The 13,661-nt window shown below is 40.1% G+C and overlaps 2 protein-coding genes across 3 annotated transcripts; both read left to right on the top strand.

The window, feature by feature from the left end:
* The first annotated feature begins 2,224 nt into the window (after positions 1-2,224).
* Positions 2,225-5,185, top strand: mgst2 (microsomal glutathione S-transferase 2). The gene is made up of 4 exons (XM_037076873.1): positions 2,225-2,378; positions 2,754-2,853; positions 4,427-4,579; positions 4,713-5,185. Exons 1-4 carry the CDS (start codon positions 2,318-2,320, stop codon positions 4,819-4,821), a joined length of 423 nt encoding a protein of 140 aa, XP_036932768.1. The 5' UTR covers positions 2,225-2,317; the 3' UTR covers positions 4,822-5,185.
* A 214-nt stretch (positions 5,186-5,399) lies between these two features.
* Positions 5,400-11,250, top strand: LOC119007305 (short coiled-coil protein B-like). Of its 2 annotated transcripts, none has more exons than XM_037076874.1 (4): positions 5,400-5,698; positions 6,406-6,474; positions 6,565-6,645; positions 8,727-11,250. In XM_037076874.1, exons 2-4 carry the CDS (start codon positions 6,459-6,461, stop codon positions 8,867-8,869), a joined length of 240 nt encoding a protein of 79 aa, XP_036932769.1. In that variant the 5' UTR covers positions 5,400-5,698; positions 6,406-6,458; the 3' UTR covers positions 8,870-11,250. The 2 variants fall into 2 exon arrangements, with proteins under 2 accessions (XP_036932769.1, XP_036932770.1); XM_037076875.1 differs by lacking the exon at positions 5,400-5,698 and adding an exon at positions 5,729-5,865.
* The last annotated feature ends 2,411 nt before the right edge of the window (positions 11,251-13,661 follow it).

Here is a 13,661-nt window from a genome sequence, read left to right as displayed (position 1 = left end):
CACATACACAGACAGACAGACAGAGATTCCTAGCTTTTATAGAGAGATGTGTTTCTAAGATGGAGAGTGGAGGTTGTTGCACTGAATTGTTGTTGTGTGCCAGAATAAAGCTTCTAAATTGTAGACACTTAAAGAAGTGTTTCTGCAGTATATCAAACTTTGGTTTTAACTCATTGAATGACATTAGATTGTAATTCTCATATACATGTCGTAGTTTCACTATGCCCTTGTTCAACCATGCTGTAAAACCCATGTCGTTCTTTGCCGGGGTGAAATGATCATTACCCCAAAAGTGTGGTGTGCAAAAGTATTCACCCCCTTTACTCTGAAATCCAGTTCAACCAGTTGCCTTCAGAAGTCACCTAATTAGTAAATGGAGTCCACCTGTGTGTAATCTAATCTCAGTGCAAATGCAGCTTGTTCAAAATTTCTTGTAATGAATCCTTTTTTAAAGATGCTGGGGGGACATATTGACTTAGGTATTTTTTTCTCTTAAGGTGAATACATTCCCTGGGTTGCTGGAAGATTTAGCTATGTCCATCAACTTACGGCACAGTGGAACGTGATGATCGATTATAGGTGCTTGTTGATTTCATGACATGGATCGGGAACAGATCCATTTGTGGGGTCTATACACATCATTGGTGTTCTAAGACTGTTGTAAATATCACAAATATGTGATATGTGTCTCAAATTGGAATGGGAGGAAAAGATTGAGCTGCACTATGTACAGTGAATAGGTCTACCCTTCAGTGAAACCTTTGCTTTTGGTACATTATCTGGTGTCTTGGTGTCATCCTCTTTGGTGGCTGTTTGGAAAAGGAAAAGACACTTCACAGAACACATTAGGTTCATTGCAAGACTAAGTACAGTTACAGAAAGTTTGATGCCACTAGCTATATGTAGCAAGCAGGATTCCTTCCACCTCCAAACAATATCCCCAGTTGAGGTCAACAGCTCCCCACCTCCACCGTAAACAGTGTTGGCGGAGGACTACTTCCCCTTCCTGAGGTGCCGGATGGTTTCCCAGAAATTTCTCGAGGACGACTGGTAGTCATCCTCCATGGCCTCCCAGAACTTTTCCCAGACCTGATCTTTTGCTCACGTGACTGCCCGAGCTGCTGCACGCTTAGCCTGCTGGTACCTGTCAGCTGCCTCTGGAGTCCCCCGAGCCAACGAAGCTCGACAGGACTCTTTCTTCAGCTTGATGAGGTTGACGAGGGAGGTTTTATTTTCATTTTGTTGTAGCAACAGTAGTTCAGATTTAGGAGTCCTCTTTTGGTTTTATTTGTTTGTTTGTTTTTTATTTAAACAGCACTTGCAGGCCCTCTGTCCTTCGCATATTGTTTGTGTTTTGTTGACAATCCCTCTTCCAGCAAATGGAAACGTGTAAACCAAATCAAGATCTAGATGAGTCATAACTTTCTCATGCTTAATACTGCTAAGACTGATTTGCTGATGATTAAGCCTAATAACTATAAGTTCTCTTCTGAGAGTCTTTGTCTTAATATTGATGGTTGTTCGATTTCTTAAGCATGCACATTAGAAACCTAGGTGTTATCACATCAAGGAAATCACTAAGACGGCTTTCTTTCACCTGCATAATATTGCCAAAATCTGCCCTGCTTTATCCCAGCATAGCACCGGGGTGGTTCTCCATGCCCTTGTGTCTTCCCGTTTAGATTAAATATATTCAACTACTATCTTGTCATTCATTCTTGAAGCCAGAAATTCCATTTAAATGTTCCCCATCTTTGATACATCATGACATTTATTCAGCTTTTCAGGACTATTCATAGTAACTGACTGACTCATTCCCACTGTAACATCTCCTCAAAACTCCATCAGCTGTTTCTCAATGCCATTCAAGCCAGCATTGCATTGCATTTTTAAATCTTTCATTCTCAACCCATTATTATTACTCTTCCAATATGTTAAAGCAACCAATTTAATAAGCATTCACATCTTTTGATAGTATTCAAAGGCTTTATATAGCCGGCAATGCATGTTCTTCAGAAGTTCTTCAGAACGTGCCTTCTCTAGGTTTGTAGTTATTATTTTTTCAGTGTAAATGACAGCTATACAGAAGCAACCTTACTAGCCAGGCTGGTGCATATATTGGTATAAGAGGTGTTTCAGTTCAGCCTTCCTTACTCTCATCTGTTCAGCAGCAGGGCAGGGCTTTAATAACATAACATGACAGCACTTGTTGTGCAATGAGCTAAAGTTGCTTTGCCCCCAGGAAGTAACTGCTTGGTACATAAAGTGTACTTTGTACTAGAGACAAACTGTTGCCAGCTATATTTTCAGCAGAACGATGGAAGCTGACTCTCCTTTTTTGTTGGCGACAGTGTCTCTTGTGTCTGCCTTGCAGATGGGTGAGTTAAAATGTCTACACATCTATTTAAACATATTGGTCAGTTGTGGGAGTAGTGAGTTTTCTACCATCTACTTATCTCACACTCCCAACATCATTGTGGTTGGGCAGTGTTTTGAGGTCAAGTAGAAACTGTTTGCGACATACTGTAGCAACATTTGAAAAGCAAATACCGGTAAAAAATGTACGTGCTGATTCATTGGATCACTAATAAGGTCTATGTGACTGAGATATCAGCTTTAAATGTGGTACTTGTGGACCTGTGATAGACTGAATACCTCCTTGTGCTCTGATGATTACTCAATGTTAATGCATGATGTGTTTTGTTTGAATCACTTAAAGAGACTCAAACTCCATTGTCACTGTCTCTGTTCAGGCTACCTCGCCCGGCGAGTTGGTTTATCCAGGATGGCCCATAAGGTCCTGCCTCCCTCTGTCACTGGACCGCCAGAGTTTGAACGGACTTTCCGTGCACAGTAAGGCATCTGTGAGCAGCATGTCATATACTGAACAATGTATTGAAAATACTACTGAATGCTGAATTGTGTTTTTACAGCCCTCATAACTGCAAAATATAGTATTAACACAAAAAGAAAAGCAATCAAACCGGCACACGCTATGTAATGTACAGATATCCATGTCCTCCGAGGATATATCTGCTGACTTTGGGGAATGCCAGACATTTCACCACCATGAGTTTGGTGGAAATGTGAAATTTACACAATTACTGGACTGACTGTGTAAAAATGTTGTACAAACATTCATATCTTCCAGAGGAATCATGATAATAACTTTGGTGACCCTTTGACCTGTCATCTAGTGCCATTATCAGGCCAACGTTTTAATGTGTCCAATACTTTTGTTTTATGACGAATACCTTTAAAACTAAAGACATGGTAAGTTAGGTGCTATGGCAAAGCCAGTACATTCAAATTCAACTGCAAGTAGCACTGTCAATGTTTGTTTTATGTCATTTTGGGGGATTTGTGACTGAAACGCATATTACCTATGACAGAAATTCATTTATCAGCACTGAAAAAGAGAGAGGAGGTGCCATGATCCCAGTTCTCGTTGTTCTTGTGTTTCCTGTTTTATTTTGAAATTGTATCCATGTGTGTCACGTGTTGCTTTTCAGTTCCTCCCTCTCTGTGGTTTTCCCTCCTTCCTGTGTTTTTCTGTTCCTTTCCCTCACCTGTCCATTTACTGCCTCACTCCACCTGTACCTGATCCCCTTGTTAGTGTATCTGTATATAGTCTGTGGTCTCCCTAATGTCTTTGTCAGTTTCTTCTGTGTTCTCGTGTGATGTCACCCTGTGTTCCCCACCCACATGATCTCCAGTGTCTCCATGGTTTGTTTGATGATTTCTTTGATTTATACTTTGTTGAAGCCCTTTTTGTTGCTACCTTGTTGTTTTTGACTCAGTTTGAGTTTGCCTGGACTCTTGGTTTTTGTGTGTCATTCGGCTTTGGTTAAATAAAGTTGGCCTTTAGTTACTCAAATCCCTCCTCCGGTGGGTTGTCTACACTTGGGTCCTCACCTTGTTTGCCAGAATGCAACAGCAGGTTTTGAATTAAGAGCAATGCAATTTGAGATAATCACTTCCCACAGCATCTTTCAACCATCCAACCTGACTAGCCAGACTGTCTCATGGAGGAGAAGAAGAGAATTTCCCAAATGTCAAATTTTTCATGTGAAGTTACCAACAACATTACGATCACTTTCTTGCTGCTTTTTACATTCATCCCGGCTTAAAGTTAAGAGTTGAACTGCATGGTTATGTACTTATGTGACTATAACTGTATTTGTTCCATGGCTGTGTAGTGTGGAGTTTACAATCTTTCCTTTTTCTTATGCACTGTTATACATTTCACTGAACCTTGATCATGCCTAATAAACAAATGTCCATGTTAATTAGCAAATGTTACCATGCTTGAAAAAATAAACTCAGATGCTGAAAGTTTGCTCTTCTATCCTAGTTGGAAGCTGTTTCCCCATTTAATTAACTTTTACAGTGTTAACATGCATGTGGTGTATGTGTGTATTTTCAGGCAGAACTGTGTGGAGTGTTACCCTGTATTCCTGGTGACACTGTGGACCTGCGGTATGTTCTTCAGTGAGGTGACTGCAGCTGCAGGAGGACTGGTATACATAATCGCCAGACAACTATATTTCAACGGATATGCCAAGTCCACCAAGAAAAGGTTAATCATCTCACTGATACCACATTGATTTGACAAAATATCTTATTATGTCATGTGTTTTTAACTACTGTACTGTACTGTAATAGACCATAATGTACAAATTCTGACCTTCTGAATGCCTTCTGGTTTGCAGGTTACCTGGATTTTACCTGACTTTGGCTGTCTTTTTCACCCTGTCTCTACTGGGTTTGATTGGAATTCTGAGAGGAATACTACACAAGTACTTCCACATCCACCTCTGAAGATTTCCCTTCCACCAAATTATGCAGAGCCAGCACTGAAATAATAGGACATGAGGGTTATTTCAGAAATAAGATTGCTCCCAGGATACACTCATCCTTCAGTAATGTCCAAACCCCAGATTCATGTTCTTTTTCATTGTTTTGTGACCTTACATTTAAGTTTCACATATTTGATTGAACAATGTGTTTAATTTTTCAAAGTAAAAGTAAAAAAATAAAAGCTCAAGCTTGTTTATATTACAGTGAACAATGAAATAATACTCTCTTGCGTGAAGAGTCCTTACACTTAAATGTAGTACTTCCATTTTTAAAAACCAAACAAATTCAAGGTTGATTTAAGAGAAATAAACTGTTTTTATATTTAGTTTGTGGGCTTCATTTTTTTTTTTTTTTTGACTTGAGACTTGCTTGAGTCATACGTGTCTAAAAGGTTGTTTTCCATTTTTCTTTTGTTCCCCCTCATATATACAAATAAACTAAATCAGAGATGTCAGAGAGATACATAGTTCAACTTTAAAGATGACCACACAGCATACAATATACAAACATGCTGTACATCACTGATCTACTGTATATTGATGCCATCAGAGCAGGCTATGGGGAGTCCATAATGCATCTACATACCACTGAAATCCTTTTACAAAGACACTGAAATAGTGACAAAATCTTTAGAATATGAATGGTTTTCTACTGGGCGTTTATCTTCCTCCTGGTATCCTGGAGTCCCCTTGTGGCTGCATGATGTACTGCCCTGATGATGTGGAAGTGAACATACATGAACACAGCCGCTGTCAAACATAAGCCGAGTGGATTTACACAAACCATTTACTCTCTCTGTCGAAGTTCGGGCGGCAGCTGTTGTTTTTCCCGTCGTCAGGTATGTCCCGAGCTCACGGTGCTTATTCGCAGGACTTTGTGTGGTGGTAGCTGAGCAGCGCTCGGCTAGTATGTGTTAGCATGCCAACAGTTAGCTAGCAGCAGGCCTGGCTCAGGGATTGTTTGTTTTCCCACCAGCTGCCCTCTTTTTCCACCAGCTTTTATGAGGTAAACTAACAAGCTAATAGTTGTTAGCCAAGCTTTTAGCTAATATAAGACATGTTAGTTATGTGTATGTGGGCTGTTGGGCTCGCTCTCACTAGCTTTGCTTCACGTCAATAATGCATTTTTAATTGATTAGCGTAGTATTAGATGTAACGTTTAACGTCACTCAGCCACGATGCAGCACTGCATGTTGAACTCGTCTTGTGGACCGCCGTTCAAAAAGAAAAAAAAATCATTTTTTAAAATCATGATGTTTCGTTTATGACGTTTAATAATATATGTGTCGCTCCCACACATTAAGGTGTATTGAGGCATAGCGTTTTGGTGACCGCACTTGAACTAGCATTTCATACAGGCATGTTTATTAACATACGGTCTCTTCACGGTCTGTCAGAAAAGTTAAAAAGCCATCCTTATTGAGGTGTATCCGTCCATCAGGTGTATCTGTTTTGTATTGTAAACATATACACTACACTACTACTAAATGTTAATGAACGATGATATAAATGATGAATGATTATATAACATTTCTACATCCTGCAGTGTCAGTTAAAATCGCAGCCCTGCATTCCAAAAGGGAAGACGAGTACTTCACCATGAGCTCAGACGATGGTGAGACCACACACACACACACACACACACACACACACACACACACACCCTTGGTGAATTGTATTTAACTGTCCCTTTACATGGCTGCAGGTGATTTGGAGAACCAGGCTGAGCTGGAAGAGAAGACACGGCTCATCAACCAGGTGTTGGAGCTTCAGCATACTTTAGAGGGTACACAAAATATTCACATACACACACATACACGCCATTGTGCCATAATGTAAGTGTGAGGTGACCAGATTTGTAATTTTAGTATCCCAGTGAGATTAAGTATTCTTGGATCTTTGATACTGTTTTGCAGACAACCAGCCCCACTTAGCATGCACAGACTGGAGAGGTTGCACAGGTTGGATCACTATTATTTAATCTGGGCAGAAAAAATGCTCAAATGCGTATTTTTTTTTTCAAATCAGATGTAAACCACATCTAGTTTTACAAAGATCTCTGGTCATCATCCTGCTCTGCAGATCTTTTGATGTGTTTCAGATAATGTGAGGATACTGTTGAGAGAGATAAATCAGTTTCCCTGCAGTCTTTAAACTGGTCCTTGCACCGACATGAGCCTTGTCAGTGGTATCCCATAACCAGAACTTATAAGAACCTGTAAGTTTCTGCCATGTGTTTCCTGTCTCAAGCCTGAACATTTGGAATACACTGAATTGAAAGAACTATTAAGGGAGGTTGACAGACTTTAGCAGAAAGTGAACAAGACCAGCTCCCGCCCTGCAGTTTACCTCTGCCTCTCGCACTGTCTACCAAGCTCACTGCTTCTTTCTCTTTTCACTTCAAGAGCAAATAACATATTGTGAGGAAGCGTTTGGTCATGCCACTTAAGATTTAATAGTGCTGCTGTAACAAGAGTATATAAGGCACATCATCAGCTTGTAACATCCGTCTGATGCTTGTACATGCAGCTATTGTAAGAATTGGAATGTGGGCCTGTTGGGGTGAGTGAAGCACTTGGCAGATAGTTTGGTTTGGATGGCAGTTTACACAGACAAATGTAAAAACACTGACTATGACAAAGTTTTGATGCAGTGCAAATTGGAAATGAAACCGAATGTGATCATTTGCGAACCCTTTTTGATATATATCCACTCAAAGACAATGTATTTAATCATTTACCTCATCGGCTTAATTTATTTTTGTAAATACATGCTTATTCTATATTTGAGGCCTGGGGCAACAAAACAGTGGGAAAGTGAAAAAGACAGTATTAGAATATTACATAAGACAATCCAGAAACGATTTATGATGCAGAAATAACAACCCTCTGAAAGTATTTCTTATGTCCTTTTGCTCAGATTATTGCCTCAGTGCGGTGTGGCATGGAGGCGATCAGCCAGTTACACTGCTGAGGTGTGATGAAAGCCCTGGTTGCTTTGATAGTGGCCTTCATCTCATTTGTAATGTTGAGTTTGGCATCTGTCTTCCTTTTGACAATATCCCATAGATTCTCAATGGGGTTCAGGTCCGGTGCGTTGGCTGGCCAATCAAACACAGTTTGAAGTCCTGCTTGAAAAGGAAATGAGCATCTCCTTTCTGTTTCACATTTGAAATAAATTTACAGAAACAAAATTAACTTTTCCATTTTTTTGTATGTACCTGTGCATGTTGTTTACCAGTGTATGTAAACTGTTGACCACGACTGTACAATTCAGTGTTGGAAGAAAGTGTCACAGTTTCCAAACCTGCCCAAATAATGTCAGATTATTTACTTTAATTATTATTTAGTTTAAATAGGCCTTTGCAATCAACACTAGCTTCGTTAAACAGAACAAGTGAACAGTGTGTGGCAAGGTACATTTAAAGTTTATTCGCCTTATACATGTGGTAAAAAAAACAAAACAAATCTAAAATTATTCTAGTTTTTTTCTGCTTTGCAGTAACTTTAAGGTGGGTGATCAATATGCAGCTCTTCCAAAAGTGAAGTTTTGATACAATTTCAATCACAATGTAATCATATGATTTGAAGTTTTCGTTACTCTTTAGATGTTATTAAATTACCAGTAGCTCTTCCTCACACCCACTGTTTAAATTAAAATACATTTGACCGGTCATAGCTGAGCATGAAGAGTTCTGAGACTCAGATTCAGATCATGCCACCTGTAATGTCTGTTAACACTGCAAGTATTTTTGGAAGGTCTAGTTGACAGTGAAACACTAAAATGATAAAGGTTGAATGGTCCGAGGTCTAGCGGTGTTACACCCTTATAATGTTGTTGATGACTGTGTTTGTGTGTTCACTTCAGACCTGTCTGCCAGAGTGGATGCTGTCAAAGAGGAGAACCTGAAGCTGAAGTCAGAGAACCAGGTTTTGGGTCAGTACATCGAGAACCTCATGTCTGCCTCTAGTGTCTTCCAGACCACTGACACCAAGAGCAAACGAAAGTAAGGAGAACCTTGGAGAGCCTTGACCTAGCACCCCCTCCCATAGCCAGAACCTGAACTGTCCTGGATGACCAGACTCTGATCATCAACGCCACTGATATCTTCGTCTTCTTCCTTCCTCTGCCAGAGCCTAAAACATGTTTCCGAGTGTGCAGATATGGGTGTTTACCTTGATGTGTGCACTAGGTGGCAGTATTGTATTGAACACTTCAGAATTTACAGAAAAGGAGAAAGAATGCAACTGAAACCTGTTTTCAGTCCTGGAAAAGACAGAATACCCACATTTTTGTTAAGCTCAACTAATCAACAGATACGCATCGCATTGTGTGAGCTGCGGTAAACCTGAGACCCCTTATTGCACCTGTGTGCAAAGATGTCTCTTTTCAGAAGCATGTTTTAGACTTTAGTCAGCTGCAGCCCAACCCTCTTATGTCCTGGAACCCTGAGTACTGCAGAGCCAACTCTGATCAGTAGCTCATAGATGTGCAGTTGTCTGATCCCAAAATCTTCTGCCAGTTACAAACATACAGCAGGGAAGTTAGTGAACACCAGGTCAGCAGGAAACACTAGATAGCAGCCTCTGGTTTCATATTTGGTGACCTACTGTCTAATGTATGATTTTTACAAGGGTTAATATATGCTGCAAATTAAGTTCAACATGGCTCAGTAGTTAAAACCTATTGAATGGTGTCTTTCTAAAATGTTTAATAACTTTTGAATCAGTCAATACTTTCTATATGCTTAAAAACCTGATATGAAGTGGGGTTTCTGAGCTTTTCAGTGGTAGAACCAAGGGCCCTGTTAAAGCATTTAGGGCTTCTATTGTGAATTATTCCTCTGGGTCATTGGTTGTAGCCAAGCTACTTTTGTTATTCATAATCAAAAGATTTTTCTGAAAAATGCACTTCTGTTTCAATATCCACTGTTACGATTTAATACTTACTCTCTGAAATTTATTGGACACATCTACATGATCAGGGAAGGAAATATAGGATTACACCTGTTTTCAAGGAAACAATACATAGGTGTGTAGTAAAGTTCAGATGTATTACTTTAAAAGATAATTAAAAGAAATCTTCCTGAGGTTCTGTTTGAGTTCACAGTAATTAAGTAATTAATCAAAAATCCTTGTAAATACATCTGTTTTCAGACAATGCAAACATAAAATCAGCAGCCAGACTGAAACTTCAGGTTCACTGAACTGTTAAGAGTTGGGTAGAAAAAACAAAATAAATACAATCAGGTGCCTCAAAAAATTTGCTAGGTCTTTGAGAGTTAAAAGGATTTTAAAAAATATTGAGGGATAGGAATGGGTTGGAAAAGTCATCACAATATCAGGATAGCTTATATATGGATATTAAGGGTTTAGAAATAAAAGAATATGCTAGAAACGATCGAAATACCTGTTCATACGTTGTATTTGTTCTTGAATTTCCAGCACTTTTTGTATAACAAGTCAAGACAAGACACTGGCAGTATGTTTTGTTACGTTGCAAGGCCAACTGAAACAACCAAAAAGTAACACAATGATAAAAATAAGCTCTCAGTCAGTCTCACAGTGACGCCACTTTCTGTACCATGGATATACATTATCATGGAAAATATCTTACTTATCAGAGCACAGATCATTCTGACACTCTTGTCAGATGTGGCTCGCTCACAGAGATGTTTGCAATTAGTGATGTTCCTCCGCCTTCCCCACCACCAGGAAAAAAAATAAAAAATTGAAGCTACACCCCTGTTTTGTAGAGTGAAAATGTTTACATTAAACTTCCCTTTTCTCCTTGGGGCATAACAGCAATTTTCTGCTGGTGAGGCATTATATCACTGCAGTGGAAATTCATGCCTGCTAGGAGGAGGAGAAGCATGTTTCTGTAACCCCTTCCCCACAATGGAGTTAGTAATGACAAGGAGAACAGTAGAGGAGAGGTTGGCTGTTTCAAATTGGGGAGAAAATGTGTGGAAAATCCCCTTTTCCTTTTAGTTATTTATTAGTCAGTATTTGCTGATGAAGATCTGTTATATGATTTTATTATTACTGCTTGTGACCTCTCCAAAGAGAGGGGTCTAAAAGCCCATTGTTGATGATTATGTTTTACCTATTTCACTATATTTGTTGCCATTTTGTTGTTGCTTCTTACAAGTTGGGAGTAAATGCCACTACTTGAACACAAACTGTCACTGTTTTTTAGTTTATACCCAAGAACATGTGTCAATTTGGACTGAAAGTCTAACTGCTAAGAGGGCAAATGCCCAGTTTAGCCTCTCAATGAAGTCTTGAAATGTCTTTAACCCTGTTGCATCTGAACATTGTTTACATATTATTTTTGTTGCTAATATGAAATGACTTTGGTTTATTAAAGTGATGATCTTTTTTGATGACAAGTTTGTCAGTGATGTTTTTCTTTGCTAACAATCTGTTTTATATTTCACATGCTTCCAGAGTCACTAAGAGTGCTCACAAGGACAAGTGACCCACCACTTTGCCCTCTGCATTCTCAGTGTTGGTATATATATACTGCACATAGAGGCAGGTGACAAATGAAAGGAATATCAGAAGAAATCAATATGGAAAAGAAGGGTAGAGAATGGCTGTTAATAACTCCAGTATAGTTGCACACACTTGAATCTATGACAAGGAGCTATGAAGCTCAACATAGAGGGCATTATCTGGCATTTACCCAGATAATTCAGTTCTGCTCAACCCCATACTAATGGAAATTCGGTGACATTTCGTAGTCCACATAACATTTCTGGAGCTTCACAGCAAAACAGCGTTGTAACACTGTGGACTACAAAGGCAGGTTAGATAATGCCTACATTTATGGTTTTGGGTGAACTTCCCGTTTAGTCAAACACTTTCTGTATAATCGTCCTTTCATCTGTAACCCATCTGTAGGGTTCTATGTTAGATGAAAATGTTGACAGATACATGTAACCTGAGGACTGTAGTGTGTGTAGTTTTTGTTCAGTGATTCCACACTGGACAGTGGTCCATCCACATTATGTGTAGGCACTAGTTTGTAGAAAACATCTTAGTATGAATATGTTTATTGATTTGAAAGTTGCCTGAGAATGATCCTTCAAGCTTTAGATTTTTGGTAAACTGGGTGTAACCTACCATGTAGGCTGTAGGCGGCTGTGTGGGGCTGATAGTGTAGAGTGTAGGCCCTAGGGACTACATAAATAAAACCAATTTACATTTCCTCTATAACCTTTTCCTCTATATTCATGTATCATGATGTGGTTAAATAGTATTTCTGCTAGATCATTCAAGTAATGTAATGAAGGCGTGTGTCCCCATTGGTTAATGGTTGTTCGAGTGACGGCTCAATGCAATGATCCGGGTTCTTTGCCCGTGTGTCACATCATACCACATCCCCTGCTGGGTGACAACTAATTGAACAACATAAAATAACAAAATTATGACTTTTTAGGTATCAGGATCCAAAATACTGTGGCCAGTCAGGCAAATGATTACATCACGTCATTGCAGATCAACACTCTGCATTGCTAAAATAGAAAATATAGAGTAGAGGTTGATGAGTGTCCTTTCAGTCTGCCTTCATCAAAGTGGATGGACAACTCTGAAGAGTGGCCGGAAGTGTCACATCATGACATATGCACCCTGTTCCACTGGATTGTCAGGTGTATATGTATTTCTGATATGTCACCTTCTCTGTTGTAGTGACACATAATGTGGCTGTTTTGGTAGCTGTCCAACATAAGAAATTACATTGTTTATATTAACATGCTTAACAGGGGTTTAGCAAGCTAACATCCTGCTGGTAGGCACTCATGGACTAATAATTCCATCCTTATCCTCGGGGACATAAGCTAGAATGGGCCTGTCTGCCTGTCAGTCTGTCTGTTTGTCTGGCTGGTTGGCCAGAGTATTTCGGCCAATCATTGGTTTCTATCCATCTATCTTCCAATGCCACCTCCCTAGCGCACCACAGCAATGAAGGTGACACTGGCCACCACACACTGGTAGAACATCTGTAGCAGCATAGTCCACACACTGAGGAGCGTAAGCCTCCTCAGAGAGGAAGGCCTGCTCTTTTTTACTTTCGAGGGCATCAGTGTTGTCTGACCAGTCCAATTAGTTGCACCCCTAGGAACTTGTAGGTGTCAGCCATCTCCACACCCTCCCCATTTCATACAACGGGGTTTTTTCCCCTCGATGTTGAGCTGTTGGTGGTTCCTGTCACACCTTCCTGCAAAGTTCTCAACGGGGTCTCTGTTCTCCTCATTGCCTGCAATGCAGCCAAAAGTCTTTTAGGAAATTCTGCAGATGGAATGTTCCAGAGTTGAAGCAAAAGGTGTAGAGGGTTAACATGAACTGTAAAGGTACAGTTTGCTGGGGTGTGCTGGTGTTACTTGTCACCATGTCAGATAAGCAGCCTTGCAGTTAGTCCATAATCCATGCCCTGAGGTCCTGTCCCACCTGCATCACTGAGAGCTCCTCAGCCAGCCGGACGGGCTGATCAGTGCTGAAAGTGCTGGAGAAGTCAAAAAACACGATCCTCATAGTGCTTCAAGGTTTCTCCATGTGTTTTACATTAGAAAGAGACTCATGATGAAATTAATAGTCAGTAGTTGTAACATCATCACAAAATAAACATTTATTGGTCTCAATTCCAGCCCTGCGATAGACTGGTGACCTGTCCAGGGTGTCCCCTGCCTTCGCCCTAAGTCAGCTGGGATAGGCTCCAGCCCCCCCGCGACCCTGCAGAGGATTAAGCGGCGTACATATAATGTGTACAGATGATGGATGGATGGATGGTCTCAATTCC

Source organism: Acanthopagrus latus, chromosome 18, assembly GCF_904848185.1.
Source record: "Acanthopagrus latus isolate v.2019 chromosome 18, fAcaLat1.1, whole genome shotgun sequence".
NCBI classification, from domain to species: Eukaryota; Metazoa; Chordata; class Actinopteri; order Spariformes; family Sparidae; genus Acanthopagrus; species Acanthopagrus latus.
Note: the sequence above shows the minus strand (reverse complement) of the source record. Positions and strands in the feature narration are given on the sequence as shown.